The 17,403-nt window shown below is 41.9% G+C and overlaps 1 protein-coding gene across 18 annotated transcripts in view; it reads right to left on the bottom strand.

Moving 5' to 3' along the window:
- Positions 1-10,743, bottom strand: part of LOC109889082 (dual specificity protein phosphatase CDC14AB) — a 67,186-nt gene extending 56,443 nt beyond the window's left edge. For 4 of the 18 annotated variants that reach the window (XR_004209654.1, XM_031822487.1, XM_031822492.1 and 1 more), the window contains exons 1-6: positions 10,232-10,736; positions 9,675-9,765; positions 8,839-8,892; positions 6,508-6,583; positions 4,046-4,090; positions 1,913-2,005 (exon numbers count right to left, since the gene is read on the bottom strand). Coding sequence is in view for 15 of the 18 variants with exons in the window: in XM_031822487.1 (XP_031678347.1) it covers positions 1,913-2,005; positions 4,046-4,090; positions 6,508-6,583; positions 8,839-8,892; positions 9,675-9,765; positions 10,232-10,328 (456 nt within the window). In the remaining 3 variants the exon portion in view is untranslated. Of the gene's footprint in view, positions 1-1,912; positions 2,006-4,045; positions 4,091-6,507; positions 6,584-8,838; positions 8,893-9,674; positions 9,766-10,231 lie in introns of all 18 variants that reach the window. The other 14 variants (XR_004209656.1, XM_031822497.1, XM_020480256.2 and 11 more) reach the window with 9 other exon arrangements.
- Positions 10,744-17,403: the final 6,660 nt, after the last annotated feature.

Raw genomic sequence — 17,403 nt, forward strand, 5'->3', positions numbered from 1 at the left:
AAACATCTGTGACAAGAGCAGGCCCAGGAGGACTCAACGGAGCCCACACAATCACCTGACCGGATCAATGTAGACCCACTTGGAGAGAAAACAACAGGGAGGAAAGCCCTGCCACCTTCCCTGCATGTTCTCTCATTAAAGACAACACAATCCCCCTAGGCTAAATAGCTAGACACAGCAGAACAGAGGTTACAACATTGCAGACAAACCTCACATCCCATCTCCCATCTAAGTGGATAAACGCAGTTCGTCAGGCTCGATATTGATTTCTGAATGCCATGTCCTCTGTGTGCATTTGTGAGCCAATGACTCGTGCAGAGGAAAGAAATGATATGGCCTGGTTTTGAAAGAGGTGCTGATATTTCAGTCATTGAATGGGGAGTTCATCTTGGGCTTCGGGTCAGGGTTCAGGCTAAATTTAGCGGAACGCTTCGCCTTGTGCATCTACCCTTGAGAGATTGTCTAGGAAGGAATAAATGACAGCAGCTTTAATAGGGTCACTGAGTGACAGATTAAACACACCATCAATGCAATTCAACTCCCACAACCCACAAGGTCATCAGTCTCCTATTGGCCAATACAGGAAATGTAAAGGGAAAAGTGACAGGATCTATTTGGTGAGTGGATCAAATCCTATTTTTGTTTGGAAAGCGCTTTACATACATTATTTCTAGCATTGACAAGCATCTGATCATGTGTCAATATGGCTAGTGTCTAGACATGCTGACAGGACTAAACTAGCATGTGAACAGTTGTGCATAGGATAGCATGATGTACAGGGTTCAGCTCAGGGGTGGGTGTGTTGGGGGTGGGGGGTATTATGGCATGCAACTGTCCTCCTGCCACTGTCAACCAGGATTAGAAGCCAAATCCAGATTATAATACAGCAAGGCCCCTGCTGCAACGATGCTTCAAATCTCATCCCAGAGCTATGAGACTGGGGCTCTGCCTGGGTTGGCTAACAAGACCACGGTCCTTATTCAATCCAACCCTGGCCATTATAAGAATATACTTTGGGATGTATATAGACTAGCTAGTTAAGAAAACCATGTTAACCGTGAGAAACTCAACTGCATTTTACCAATCACTGTCATAGCCATTAAGTGCAAAAACCAGAAGGGCTGATATAGCCTATATCATATTCTAGTCCAGGCAGGGCATCACAATGGAAAAATATTCAGAGAAGGGCCTTACATTACATGCAAAGTATGTCATGACAGTTGCTGTTCCTCTGTCTGTTCCCTTGGGGTAAGGACTGGGCACAGTCCACTGAGTAAATACTAGTGACCCACATTGCCTGAGAAGATCATCATGCCATTGCCGGGCTCTGTCATAAGGCATGTCCTCATCATAGCATAACAGAAGAACCGGATAAATCCCCTCATTTACTGCCATGTGACAGAGCGGCCAGCTGGCAAGAGATGCCGTCACACAGTACAGTCAAGGCTGGTATCTGACTGGGAGTGAAAGGACAGCCTTCAACCATGTCTGGCAGCAAGGGACCAAATGAATAGGGACTAATGCAACAGGAGCTGCTGGGCATTCAAAGGGGGCAGGAAGATGGGGTCACTGTGGCAGGACAATAGGGCTGTCTATAGCAGTCCTCTCCCATCCGTTTCTCCAAGAGTCAGAGAGAGACCTGGCTGGAAGGGGTTGTGCCACCTTAAAAGGAAATCAGCACTGACTGAAAGAAGCCCTGAAAAAAGGCCTGGGTAGACAATACTGCAGATACAACAAAAACACGCTAGGGGAAAAGTGCATTGGGGCCATCTGGGTACATTGATACTAATGCAAAATGAGTTGAGCTACATTTTGATGAGGGGTGCAGCATGACGCAACGGCCCAATATAAGCTTTTTTCTCCTTGCCTAACTTCCATCCCTGCAGAGAGATAGATAGAAGGCAATACTCACAGCATAGGCAGCGATTAAAACAGCAGCATTAGCCCTTTTCCTCTGGTCAAAGCTGGTGTAGTGCACGATTCGCTTTCTGGTCAGTGTGAACGACTGCAGACAAAAGGAGAAAAAACACGTAAGAAAAAAACTGAATCACTTTCATTTAGAACCTCTTCACATTAGAGCTATTTAGATTAGAATAATTGATAAAGATATGCACAAACACTGGATGAGTCACAGAAAACTCAACTAAACCACGTTGAAACAACAGTTTGGTCACCTAAGGTTGTACAGCACTGTGTATGACGTATTTCTATCTAGCTTAGAAATACACTAGTACTATAAATACTAGTGTTCATGAAACATACAGAAATCAACAACGATAAACTCGGCAGCCTCCTATTTTGCACTCAATAAGAAAGACACAAGAACGTGGCAGTTTTGGGGCTAATTAATAGACCTAAAGGCACATCTGGTTCTGGCTTGTATATGATATTGCATTAGGCTATATTATTTGGACAGATGCAGATAAGACGCTGTGGCAGCTGCTGCTCAGACGCTCAGGACACCACCGATCCGCTAGGGATGCAGGAAGAGGAGCCGCTGGCTGATGGGCTGCCGGGGTATGCCGCGGTCAGTGTTCTCGTTCAGAATCACTGCCCGAGTCGGCCAAAGCACTCAGAAGCAGCACAGGCAAGCTAGAAGATAGACGCATCCATCCATACACAGTCACTGCTACACAGGGCTAATCAGCAACATGAGGAACAGCATGCTTGGGTCTCTAGCCTAATTGAAGTTTGGTATGGAAATGAAACCACAAAGGCTTGTAAGGAAGAACCCAGTCCCCCCCATCACGCAAATTATGTTTACAGGGGTGGATCCCAAAATACATGTGTAAAGTGATAAACTAATTAAGTCATGTGCTAGACATTTTATAGTTATAAAGTAGCATGTTGCTTTTATTCCCTCCTTTGACAAAACAAAAGCTGATTCAAAGGGGGTGTGGCAGATTTCAAAACTCTTCCACGAAGGACTATCCTCAATGAAAAGGTGTCTATCGAGGAGGGGAGGTCACTTTGACCGGTTTCTCGGTCACAGAGAAAAGAGGACAGAGGCAAGAGAGAGGGTGGTGGATGGACTTTTGCCCAAATGAGAAAAATGCCAATCATAATCATCATCATCTCGGCCTGAGGGAAGCAACCTACAGTGGGGCAAAAAAGTATTTAGTCAGCCATCAATTGTGCAAGTTCTCCCACTTAAAAAGATGAGAGGCCTGTAAATTTCATCATAGGTACACTTCAACTATGACAGACAAAATGAGAAAAAAAATCCCGAAAATCACATTGTAGGATTTATGAATTTATTTGCAAATTATGGTGGAAAATAAGTATTTGGTCAATAACAAAAGCTTCCAACCATAATTTGCAAATAAAATCATTAAAAATCCTACAATGTGATTTTCGGGATTTTTTTTCTCATTTTGTCAATTGATGGCTGACTAAATACTTTTCTGCCCCACTGTAGTTCTTGCATTCAATGGCAACAATATGCTAGTCTTCATACGAAGAAAATGCTTTATCACAGAAAAATGTAGCCTACTGTCAGTGTTCCCAATACATTGACGGCTATGAGCAATAGGACATAGACCCAATCTGCTCTAATACTTTCACTTTATATGTAAAATACTTCAACAGACTAACTAACAAGGCTTCTAGAGGATGTAGGCCTCTGGGTAAAGGGCAGGGTTAAAACAGGTGAACTGCATCGCTAAGCAGGTTAAGCCAGACCAACCGGAAGCCAGGCCAGACACAAGCATGAGTGGTGAGAGGATGTGGAAATAGGGTAGGTGAGTGGGGGCAACACATATCAAATGGGCTCTGTACGCCCCAGATCAAGTTCCACAGGTGTGGGATGTTCACATCCTCCAAACGGTGTCATTTCTTAAATCAGGGTTGTCCACTTTTCCTGTCATTTTTTTTATACATCTCAGCTTTCATGTACCAGATTCAAACGAATGGAGGTTCAAAGGAATGCTGTCCCTAAGGCAACACACTATTGACAACACAAACACTGGAGGGCAAAGCGTGGTAGCGTGGACTGGGAGGGAGGGAGAGACAGCCATAAAAACATCATGCTTGCTTGAGACTTTACCTTCAACACTGACCAACACCTACATATGACAGATCTACAGATCGTCTGCTTCAACGGAAAAATGACAGGACAAAAAGACGCAGAAGCTCTATTAATTAAACTCTCTTTATGAGAGCAACATTCACACTGGGGTAGAAAGGCATGAGTTAGACAAAATTGGCAACTTTATTGGTGTGTGTCTGGGAAGTTGGAAGCTCCCCTTGACCAGGGTCTTATGAGAAGGTTTTGGCCTGGTGGGCTTTTAAAAAGGGCAATTGAGAGCTAAAAATTGAGTAGGCATAGCGAGAACTTCACATCTCCTTTACCTCACATACCTCTGAATATAATTGAGTTTATTGTTCAGCAAACATATTGGGAGAATTTAAGCACCCAGAATGACAACCATAACCCAAATTCTCAGGTTAGCCTAACAGCAACTGAATTCATGTAAAAATTAGCATTTGTGTCATAAATCGTGAATAGCAGAATTGTTGTTATGACTCCTGGATAAAAGCACATCCACAAACAAGAACAAAGACAGCTTTATAAACAACATGCCATGTATTTGACAGGCATGACCACTGAAATGATTTTAACTAGCTAGGTTTCCATCCAACCGGCGACAGATTTTTATGCGAATATTCTCAAATATGCATTTAAACAACATGAGTCTGTACCCGCTTTAAGTTAGAGTTAAAACAGTGACCAAGTAGGCTACTGTGGCTAATTGACACTCCTACTGGAGTGTCCTACCATCAAAAACAATGGAGAAAATGCATCCCATAACATTTTAACATTGATAGAACAGCCATTTCCTTAAGCCTACAGTAGCAATGTGTGGTGTTCAATGTAGGCCTACATTCCATGAGACTTCTGAAACACGCAGGGCTCGACATGAACCTGTTCATCTACTTGTCCTCCAGACAAGGAGGTGACTGAAAATGTTTGGGTTGTTTGATGCTGCATGCAGCTTAGTTTGATCTTAAAACAAGTGCATCTACTCATAACCACAGCTGTAAACACAGTCCAGTTCAAAGTAAATGGCACAGATCCACATATGGCATGGTCTATTTGCATATAGGCCTATGGCAACTTTGATTGTTTATGCCGGTCTGTGTAGAGTACAGGCTGAGTCATGACCATGAGAACCCTACAACCATTGGAACCCTTGCGTGGTATGTTTAGTTTCAGTATGTTGCATTGAAAGTGGCTAATATTGTTCTGCACTCTGTCCCGGGGAGCTGCGCGGCAGTCTCTGGCTACTTCACGCCTGCGCAGGCACACAGCTTTAGAGGGAACATTATTCGTGAGGCAGGCAGGCATCAAGGCATTCAGTTACTGTTTGATTGAATGTTAGAATGGGCTAAATAAGTTACCTATGCCACTGAGTGTGGTATAATTGTCGGTGCCAGTACCTCAGAAACGGCCGGACGAGAATGGTGCGACAAATAAAAAACCATCCAGTCAGCAGCAGTACTATGAGAGAAAACAGCTCGTTGATGAGAGGTCAAAGGTGAATGGCAAGAATCGTGCAAGCGGGTGTGCAGAACAGCATATCGGAACGCAACAGTCCTTGTCACGGATGGGCTATTGCAGCAGACGACCACACCGGGTTCCACTCCTTTCAGCTAAAAGCAAGAAGCGACTCCAGTGGGCATGTGATCACCAAAACCATACAATTAAGGAGTAGAAAATAAAACGCCTAGTACGACGAATCCCAGTTCCTGTTCCGTCATGCTGATGTCAGAGTCAGGATTTGGCGTAAGCAGCATGATTCCATGGCCCCATCCTGCCTGGTACAACCTGGTGGCAGTGGTGTGGGTAATGTTTTTCTTCTACACGTTAGGTCATTTGATACTAAATTCCACACCCTGAAGAATTCAAGCTGTTCTGGAGGCAAAGGGGAGTCCAACCTAGTACTAGAAGGGTGTACCTAAAACTGGCCACTGAATGAATATTGTAACCTATACTACGAGCTGGAGCAGATTGTGTCAGCCTACACAGATTATCCTGGCATCTCTAATGACTCTGTCCGAGGGAAAGTGCCAACGCAGCTTTGGGACAGGTGAGTCAGTGGCTAAAAACAGAAAGCCAAAGCTTTGATTTAAATAGTCTGAGGACTTGTGTTTTATCCATTAATTCCATACCTACCCTTCAAGTTGCACAATGGTTTTAAAATGACATGCAGACAGAGAAAAAGATGCTCATATACTACTGCTAAAGACCTCTCTGAATTTAGTATTGTCCTTGCAAGTAGCTAAACTCTAGCCGAGGGGGCAGTGTGTGGGTTTTGCAATTATCTAATAACTAACCCCATAAACTACACTACTGTATGTGCTGGCATGTTTTCAAATGCCACAGACTTGTTGTCAATGAGGGCGTGCGAGGTAGAACTACACAAATTGATTTTGTTGTCACAGATGCATAATGTACATTCTTAATGGGGGAAGAAAGGCACAAACAGAGAGAGGCACATGACTTACCTTCAGCTTTTTGTTAAGTTTACAGCTGTATCTGTACAGCATGGCTAGGTTGAGTGGTCCAAAATCCGCATAGAAGCTGAAATATAATTAACATAAAAAAAATGGTCAGACTGAACTGGTTAAAACATTTTCATTCAACATAGAACTTCCTAATATTGAGATGACTTAGCTATCCTAATTCAGGAATGAACCCCATCTGTAATATTTCTTATCAATTACATTTTTGTATTGAACCACAATTTTGTGTTTCACTTTCCTGTTCACAAGTTCAGCAGGAAGGGTTAATCAAACGCATGCACTATGTAAACCTGGTATTCCCAAGCTGGGGTACACGTAGACCTGGGGGTACAGCAAATAAAAATGTGATTCCCTTTAAAAATAAAATTCCCTTCACATTTTCAAACAGTCCATTTATATATTCCCACGGGGCTATAGATTTGGGTGAGGTTTTTTCCTCGCCTGAGTATCCTCATTTTACTGCCAAAAAATTAAAATTAAACCAGCTAGTGTTCAGCAAAATAACAACACAATGTCAAATACAGGTAGCCTAGTCAAATAATTAACATCCAATCACATGAACTGTTACTCTCTCGTGGGAATTCCACTAACGGTCCGTATGTAGCTGCTGCTCATGTTGGTATCTGTACTGATTGTGCAAAAGCCATGACAGGGAGACATAGTGGAGTGGTAACATGTGTGCAAGCAGTTGCTCCTGACGCCACTTGGGGACACTGCAGAGGCTCTCCACTGAGAGGCTCTGGCTGCCAAGGGAATGCCTGACGGCTTGAAAGACATTTTGGACACAACAGTGAAAATGGCTAACTTTGTTAAAGCAAGGCCCCTGAACTTTCCTGTATTTTCTGCATTATGCAATGATTTTCAAATGTCATATAGCGAAGCACCTGAGTGAGTTGGGTGCGCAATTACTTTCCCGAGAAGTATGACACAAACAACTGGATTCCTTATCCCTTTCATGCCCTGCCTCCAGTCCACTTACTGATATCTGAACAAGAGAGCCTCAAAATTGCAACAAGTGGTTCTGTGAAAACTGAATTTAATCAGAAGCCACTGCCAGACTTCTGGATTGGGCTGCGCTCAGAGTATTCCGCCTTGGAAAATCTCGCTGTTAAGACGAGAGGTCGACCGATTATTGGAGGACCAAAAAAAAAATGATACCAATTAAAATCGGCTGATTCTATATATGTAATAATGACAACTACAACAATAACTTAATATAATACATCAATAATATAAATTTAGTCTCAAATAATGAAACATGTTCAATTTAGTTTAAATAATGCAAAAACAAAGTGTTGGGGGAGTAAAAGTGCAATATTTGCCATGTAAAAAAGCTAACATTTTAAGTTCCTTGCTCAGAACATGAGAACATATGAAAGCTGGTGGTTCCTTTTAACATGAGTCATCAGTATTCCCAGGTAAGAAGTTTTAGGTTGTAGTTATTATAGGACCATTTCTCTCTATACCATTTGTATTTCATATACCTTTGACTATTGGATGTTCTTATAGGCACTATAGTATTGCCAGCCTAATCTCGGGAGTAGATCGGCTTCAAGTCATAAACAGGGCAATGCTTGAAGCGCAGCGAAGAGGTGCTGGCAAATGCAGGCAAGTGTTGTTTGAATGAATGTTTACGAGCCTGCTGCTGCCTACCACCGCTCAGTCAGACTGCTCTATCAAATCATAGACTTAATTATAATATAATAACACACAGAAATACGAGCCTTGGGTCATTAATATGGTCAAATCCGGAAACCATCATTTCAAAAGAAAAAAAAAATGTTTATGGTGGCATCCTTAAGTCTAAATATTGCTGTTACACATTGCACAACCTTCAATGTCATAATTATTTACAATTCTGGCAAATTAATTACGGTCTTTGTTCGGAAGAAATGTTCTTCACACAGTTCGCAACGAGCCAGACAGCCGAAACTGCTGCATATACCCTGACTCTGCTTGTACAGAACGCAAGAGAAGTCACACAATTTCCCTAGTTAAAAGAAGTTCATGTTAGCAGGCAATATTAACTAAAAAATATATACTTGTGTATTGAGTTTAAGAAAGGCATTGAAGTTTATGGTTAGGTACACATTGGTGCAACGACAGTGCTTTTTTTCATGAATGCGCTTGTTAATTCATCAACCGTTTGGAGAAGGCTGTGATTCGATGATAAATTAACAGGCACTGCATCGATTATATGCAACGCAGGACAAGCTAGATAAACTAGTAATATCAACCATGTGTAGTAACTAGTGATTATGTTAAAATTGATTGTTTTTTTTAAGATAAGTTTAATGCTAGCTAGCAACTTACCTTGGCTCCTTGCTGCACTCATAACAGGTGGTCAGCCTGCCACGCAGTCTCCTCCTGGAATGCAATGTAATCAGCCATAATCGGTGTCCAAAAATGCCGATTGCCGATTGTTATGAAAACTAGAGGTCGGGCGATTTCAAGTTAAGACACTGATGCCCTTTGCAACCACGTACCTAAGTGAGAGTGGATTCTCAGCCCTCACTAGTATGAAACCAAATACAGGCACAGACTGTGTGTGGAAAATTATTTAAGACAGACTCTCTCCAATACAACATTGCAGAGTTATGTGCATCCTTTAAAGCACACCCTTCTCATTAATCTGTGGTGAGTTATTCAACATTTTTGATGAACAAATAAGTTTTTATATGTAAGATGGCTAAATAAAGAGCAAAATGGTTTATTATCATTTGTGCCCTGGTCCTATAAGAGCTCTTTGTCACTTCCCACAAACAGGATTGTGACAAAAACTCACACTCCTTCAAACATTCATGGCAGGCTTACCGTGGCAGGCTTACAATGGTGGCAAAAAACAACATTTGAAAGTGCACTGACCCTGGTACACAGCTGGAGGTTGAATGTTTGAAGGGGTACAGGACTGTAAAAAGTTTGGGAAACACTGATGTAAACCATCGGTCAACTCCAAGCAGAGTGGAACACAATGGCTTTATTAATCTGAATTGGAAAACGTTCAATTAAAAGCTGTTACATAATTGCAGTGACAGCTCTTCAGCAGCCCCAGCGACACTTGTTGGCGCTGTCCAGTGGGCCGTATCTAAACAAATGCACTGAAGCTAATGAAAGTGCTAAGAGATACTGCGAGGGAGAACAAAACTTACTTTTCATAGATAAATTCGTCATCTGTGCAGAAGTAGTGAGTGTTTGCAGTGCTTTTTGGCTTGCTTCTTAGGGTAGCAAAATATAATCGATCTGAAGAAGAAAAAACATGGGTACATACATGTATGAACAGCAAACCTTCAGGGGCCATAAAAACAGACATCACACCATCGATAGAACAAAAAAAAATCGTTTAACACACTTCACCAAGGAAGACTTGGCAACATTGTTTACTCATGCGATTGTCACTCGCTTTCCACGAGCTGTGATTACAAGGTAGCTAGCTAGCTGACGTCCCGTACAAAACTACATTCATCTGAAAATATCAAATGAATTCGCTGTCTTAGTTTACTTTGAAAATAAGACAATATTCGTTTCAGGTTAGCCAGTAACCTTAGTCATAGCTAGTAGTTGTCCAACCAACTCATGTCAATCACAGACGGCTTAGACTGGCTCGCAAAATAAGGCTAGCTAGCCAGGTTGGCGAAAATACTCGCGTTGACTTGATAATTAATTAGCAGAAAGTTTACACATCGCCAACTAGCAAATGTTCACTTACCTTTTATTAATTCACAGGCTCCTATCAATTCTATGTCGTCTGCCATTTTAAACAAAGTTGAAAGGATAGGAGAATGTTTAAGGCTGTCGAGAGTCATCGACACAAACAAGTTGCTATGACTGACTAAACTGGTAAAAAAGCTAACTAGTTAATGATATTAGTAAACATTAAAAAATAAAATAAAAAAAAGAGTAGCTCATTTAGTTAGGATAGCGTCTATCCAACTAGTAGCTAAGTTAGCGGTTTGCTAGCAGCCACGCACTTTGCTCTGGCTAAAATAATAAATTAAACGTAATTTGACAATTCGAAATCCATGCCCAAGAAAAAGTCGAGCCCTGCAGCAGAAAATATTTGCGTGCCTCTTGGTTTCATTCAGCGCTGAGGAAAATATCCATGCATTACAAATAGCAGACGTCCTCTTGACTTATTTCCTACCCAGACAGTGCACAAATCTTTTTCCTGAATCCCTGCCATGATTGCGGATAGTCATTCGACTACAAGCAAACATCTTAAAGGGACATCACATGGTAACCAGAAACCCAATCGCCACACAAAGGCACGTTGCCAGGGCATGGTCTCCCTCAACCAATCAGCGATCAAATACGTTGTCTGAACTCGACAATGGAGGGAAGGACACAGTAAAGAGAGTAGAATAAAAACGTATATGGGTAAACACTGAGGCCTATATCAGTAACACACTTTGATTATGCCTGTTCAACATGGCCCAGTGGATTATTTACAAAAGTTATAGAATGTAGGAAAAAACATCATGGCATGCTATAAATCCCCCAGAACTATATAAGTAAATATATAGCTTGATATGAGCAACTGAATTTTCTGTTAATATTGTAACAACCTTTGTCAAACGCCTACTTTAGACCTCCTGGAGTAACGGCTAAGATGTTGGTTGCTGATTTGATTAGATTTGATTTGCTGGACCTAGGATCATGGAGTCAGGGCTATCCCCCGAATTCGCTTCACTGGTGTCAGAAGTGGGAGGGTGCTTATTTTATTTTATAAAAGCAATACAATATGCAACCAAGCTTGATCTCAGCTTAATCTCATCCTCAATGTTTGATGTATCTTTATATCCACACATAAGTACTGCCCCTAAAGTACACTGTGACACCAGAATCAGATATCATTATATAATTAGCAATTAGAATACTAATAATAGTATAGTAATAATACAGAATTTTTTTTGTGCAAGACATCTTATAGATAAAACAATAGGTAGCATATTGTTTTTAAATGTGTGCATGTTTTTTTCTGACAAAACGCTTAAGCGTGTGTGGCAGATTTCAAAACGCTTAAGCATTTTTTGACTCTGAGAGGAAAATAGAGCCGAACATATTGATAAAAGTAACCCTGTCCTTGAGAAATTTACACCGTAATCAAAAAGTCACACCAGGTTAAGCCTACATGCCTACACATCCCTTATTTTAAGTGTCTAAAATCTCCTATGGGAAAATGAATGGTGTAAAAACCATTGGAACTATTTTCCTGTTTGACCGCTAGGTTTTATGTGTATTATGACTTATAGTGTGGTACATGAAACATCCCTCCATTTTACTATGATGTCTTACATGGTCCTGAACCTCCCTATTTGTCAAATGTCTACTGATGTTGCCCTAAAAATAAATACTTTACCCAATAGTGTAATGATATTTCCCATTGACTGGTCATGTTTTTTCAGATCCCCTAACAATACAGTTTGCAGGTCCATCTGAACTCTGATATTATGACATAACAACCATTCATGGGTCGGACTCCAAAAGCAAGCCACCGATGGACAGTACCAGAAAATATGTTATTTGATTATGTTTCCTTGAGTCAGAGTCTGCACAAGGCTGACTGTTCAATGCCCCATATACTGAGCATCCTATTTGTATCAAGTATTTTATATAATAGCTTAAATTGAAATTAATGGATTGTTGTGTCAATTGTTGTTTTACAGGGCCTTCGGAAAGTATTCAGACCCCTTGACTTTTTCCACATTTTGATACGTTACGGCCTTGATCTAAAATTTATGATTTTTTTTATCCTCATCAATCTACACACACTACCCCATAATGACAAAGAGAAAACAGTTTAGAAATTCCTTATTACATAAGCATTCAGACCCTTTGCTATAAAATTGAGCTCAGGTGCATCCTGTTTCCATTGATCAACATTAAGATGTTTCTACAACTTGATTGGAGTCCACCTGTGGTAAATTCAAATGATTGGACATTATTTGGAATGGCACACACCTGTCTATATAAAGTCCCACAATTGGCAGTGCATGTCAGAGCAAAAACCAAGCCATGAGGTCGAAGGAATTGCCCGTAGAGCTCCAAGACAGGATTGTGTCGAGGCACAGATCTGAGCAAGGGTGCCAAAAAAATGGTGCCAGCATTGAAGGTCCCCAAGAACACAGTGGCCTCCATCATTCTTAAATGGAAGAAGTTTGGAACCACCAAGACTCTTCCTAGAGCTGGCCCCCCAGCCAAACAGAGCAATCGGGGGAGAAAGGCCTTGGTCAGGGAGGTGACCAAGAACCCAATGGTCACTTTGACAGAGCTCCAGAATTACTCTGTGGAGATGGGAGAACCTTCCAGAAGGACAACCATCTCTGCAGCACTCCACCAATTAGGCCTTTATGGTAGAGTGGCCAGACAGATTATCTGGTCTGATGAAACCTAGATTGAACTCTTCTGGTCTGATGAAACCTAGATTGAACTCTTTGGCCTGAATGCCAAGGTTCACGTCTGGAGGAAACCTGGCACCATCCCTACGGTGAAGCATGGTGGTGGCAGCATCATGCTTTGGGGATGTTTTTCAGCGGCATGGACTGGGAGACTAGTCAGAATTGAGGGAAAGATGAACGGAGCAAATATAGAGAGATCCTTGATGGAAACCTGCTCCAGAGCGCTCAGGACCTCAGGCTGGGGTGAAGGTTCACCTTCCAACAGGGCAATGACCCTAAGCACACAGTCAAGACAACGCAGGAGTGGCTTCATAACAAGTCTCTGAATGTCCTTAAGTGGCCCAGCCAGAGCCTGGACTTGAACCCAATCGAACATCTCTGGAGAGACCTGAAAATAGCTGTGCAGCATCGCTCCCCATCCAACCTGACAGAGCTTGAGAGGGTCTCCAGAGAAGAATGGGAGAAACTCCCCAAATACAGGTGTGCCAAGCTTGTAGCGTCATACCCAAGACTTGAGGCTGTAATCACTGCCAAAGGTACTTCAACAAAGTACTGAGTAAAGGGTCTGAATACTTATGTAAATTGAATATTTTTTAAATGTAAAAATAAATACATTTGCAACCATTTCTAAAACCCTGTTTTTGCTTTGTCATTATGGGGTATTGTGTGTAGATTGATGCGGATGATTTAAAAAAAATACATTTTAGAATAAAGCTGTAACCTAACAAAATGTGGAAAAAGTCAATTGGTCTGAATACATACCGAAAGGAACTGTATGTCACTTGATAGGAATTTAATAGGATCTCTATGGGTATCATCCTCTCGTGCCAGTATGTATGTGGTTCACCCCCAATGAGAGGGAGTAAGTGAGTGAACTGAAAGCAACCCCTTGTTTTTGTTGCCATCGTGCACAGTTTGGGACTACACAGAATGTATGCCTCCGGAGCTGCTGTAGAGAAATGCTAATTCTTATGTAGGTGACCAAACTATTGTTAAGGGGGGGCTACCACTCAGAGTTGAGCCTGTGGGGTCCCCTACAGGATAGCTCCCGCATTACACTAATGGCCAAAACCAGCGCACACACACATGATCTCCGTTGTAGCTGAACGTTGAATGCCCGAAGAGGATTCTACGATGACGGACAGACAACTGAGCCAATGGCGGAAGACTACAGACTACACCCCAGATGAACCAATCCAAAGATCCGATCTTCCAGAATCAACCTACATTATTTCCTATATAATAGTGGTGTACTGATTGTAACGGTCTCTTCTTCGTCTGCGCTTCCGTACGAACCAGCGGGAGAGCCGTAATTACGTTGTTCTAGATATCTTCACTCTGAATAAACTGTAGCTTGTCATACAATTTACCACCTTGTCTGAATCGATCCTTGACCGACTCGTCCGTCTACATACCAAATTACTAACACTGCTCGAGTCAAAAAAGTCCCATAAATTGACAGAAATATAATCCAGAACATGACCGGGACAAACTCTGGCCTTTCAAGGTAGGCTTTCTTAAATGGATGGTTCACTTATTACCTAGGCTTGTATCAACTCGGGTTTATTTGGTAAGCACAAAATGATGTACATTTGTATTCTTATTAAACCATTCTTTAAAGACGGAATCCGCAGTAGGGAAACAGCGTCACTGGCCACCCCTCGGATGTTGTTTTTGTTTTGTTGACGAAGCAGAGCTGAGGAGCGTCGCACAATGCGCACATTTTTTTTGTTGCTGCGTCGGGAATGATGTTCAAGGGAGAAAAAAAGTGCTCATTGTATACAGTAACTTCTTTGTAATGTCATAAACGGACGTGGCAGTTTCACTATCTGTGATAGCATGCCTTGATAATAGTAGCTGTTTGTTTCATTTTCATTCAATCACAGGATTGCAATAAAGACCGTGCCTGTTTTCGGTGGAGTTTAGAAGAGACCACATAAAACAAACCCCAATCCCAGATATAATACTCATTGATCCTAGTAAAGATTGATGCCTCTGGCAGCAGTTAGGGAGAGTGTGGTTTTCAATGGATCTAGCTCACCTGCTATGAGAGAGATCCAGACCCGCTGGGGGGCTGATGCCGCGGCTGCAGGCTGGCTCCAGTCACCGTGCTCCTGGGTCCTCCAGGAAGCAACGTCTGACATGCCTTCATTGGGGTGCAGCAAAACGGGAGGTTTGGGGGCCACCCGGGACCTTCAGCGACAACTCTGTGGATCACTGTGCGCTCCAACCCCAGAATATAAACAAGTCGATGTTTACCAAACGATAGAAAGAGGGGCTTTGTGAGTGCTGTACCCCTGAGCATGCCAGAGGAACACAAAGCTAGCAAGGTGGGATCAGGTAACCACCTCAGGTTACTGCAATGTGATCGGCCCTCACATGGGGCTCCTGTCCTGTTACACAGCAGGCAAGGTGGGAATTTCAATCTTCCTTGAGTTCCCTCTCCGATTGATCAACCACTAATGTGCCATTTACTCTATGTAGATAGAAATCCATCTGCCCTATAAATGCTGCTCACTTGTCATCTGATTGCCATGCTTTGTATTACAGTATTTCACACACACCATTCATTGACGAGTTGTTTGTATTTGATGTTGAGGCAACTTAATACTCTCCATGTCTGACATCATGGAAAAGAAGGACAAGCAAACCTGTACCTGTAAAGCAGTGGACGGCTCATAAGAATGGCTAGAACGGAGCAACTGATTCCGGTCCAGCCATTACCACAAGCCCGTCCTCTCCAATTAAGGTGACACCAACCTCTGTGCTGTGAAGAGATGGCTTACCTGCACTGTGCAACAAGGAAAGCAATTTCAGACAAGAGAATGTTTGGATGTGCATAGTTTCCTCTCATCAGTTTATTCTAAAGAACCACCAGACAATAGGAGTATTAGATCAAGAGAGTTGTCTTGACAGAGTGTTTTGCGAATTTAAAACAGTGGCGTGATGCAATTTCCCCAACCTCTCAGTGTTGGGTAGTTGAAATAGCACTGGTTTTGAAACATAGGCTTTTATGGCTCTGCCAACTCTCAGAGTAAATCTTTTCACTTCAGAAGTGTGTTGACAATAATCCCTTATGCAACCATTGTAAGGGCAGTTCAGAAAGGTTAAGCAATGGTTGACGAGGAACAACATAAGTGTGTATATTTGACAAATACAGGTTATAGTATATTGTTTACACTGTACATTTTCAGGCCTGTTCCTACACTATGAACCTGATAAGATTACTATAGTTTGTTTCTCTTGCTTTATTTGCAGTAAAAATGCTTCAACGGCCCTAAAATCATGTGGTGTTGACATACTGTATCTATCAGCACCGCCACGGTTTGTGAACACAGAGATGACTGATTGTAGGCCTGCTGTACTTTAGCAAACAAATCTTTCTCATTATCATACTTTCAAGTCCGACATCAGCTCCCTAAATGGTCTTTAAGGTTTGGAACCTTTTATTGCATCTGAGAACAGACAAACAGGATGGGTGGAGAAAAACGATGAAAAGATGGAAGGAAACAGGCCAAGATGATAACTGATAAGATTGCACAATATCCCCTGCCGTGAGTACATAGCCAGGACCTGGGGTGTCCCTGAAATAGACAAAGCAGACTAAAGTTTATATAGTGGTGCTATTATGGGTGTAGTACTTTGAGATAATTTTTTATTGAGAATTTGTAGTTTTATGTACTGTAAAATCGGTATACAATTCAGTGACTGAGCTACCAATAGAAACAATTTTGTTTCAATCTAAAACAATAGCTTAAAATTAGGAAGTTTGTGACTATCAGCAACACACGTAGATTACGGTTGTGAATAACTGGAGATTGAGAAAAAGCTCAATGTTCACAACAACCTCACCAATGAGATGTCCACACATTTGGTGGTGAGTGAAGAGAATTGGATTAGGCCACAAAAATAGCTAAGCAACCCGCCTTGCAATCAACCCTCAAGCCCTCACACATTAACCACTTTCTTAACCACTCAACAAGCAAAGCTAAAACATACCATAGTTGACCTTCTCATTACTTGGAGAGCTTGTCGAAAAAGTTGTCAAGTAGTTGCAGACGGGAGGAAAAAAAGTCAGCTTTGCTGAGAGAAGTTGCATAAGGTTTTTCACGGGTCTACACTTCACCACTGAAGACTTAGTTGTCACATGCACAAGTACAGTGAAATGCTCAAGGTGTCTGACTGCATGCTTTCCAGTCAGACAACCCTGCAGCTATTTCTGCTAATGATCTGGAATAAGAACACCAAGCACCTCAACAGTTGCAATGGCAAAAAGCAAAGGTTCTTGCTGGCGAATCATTTGTTGGCAAGTATAACATGACCATGCTATCAAGCTGGGTCAGCTAGATAGCTAATAACTATCAGACAAGCAACTCCATGCTATGGCTATGTACTCTTCAGCACATTAAGATTCCTGGAATAAGTCATTCACTGGAATTAAATAGTCTCCTGTACTAAAATAGTTTGAATCACTACCATGATA

This window comes from Oncorhynchus kisutch, linkage group LG4 (genome assembly GCF_002021735.2).
Source record: "Oncorhynchus kisutch isolate 150728-3 linkage group LG4, Okis_V2, whole genome shotgun sequence".
Classification (NCBI taxonomy): domain Eukaryota; kingdom Metazoa; phylum Chordata; class Actinopteri; order Salmoniformes; family Salmonidae; genus Oncorhynchus; species Oncorhynchus kisutch.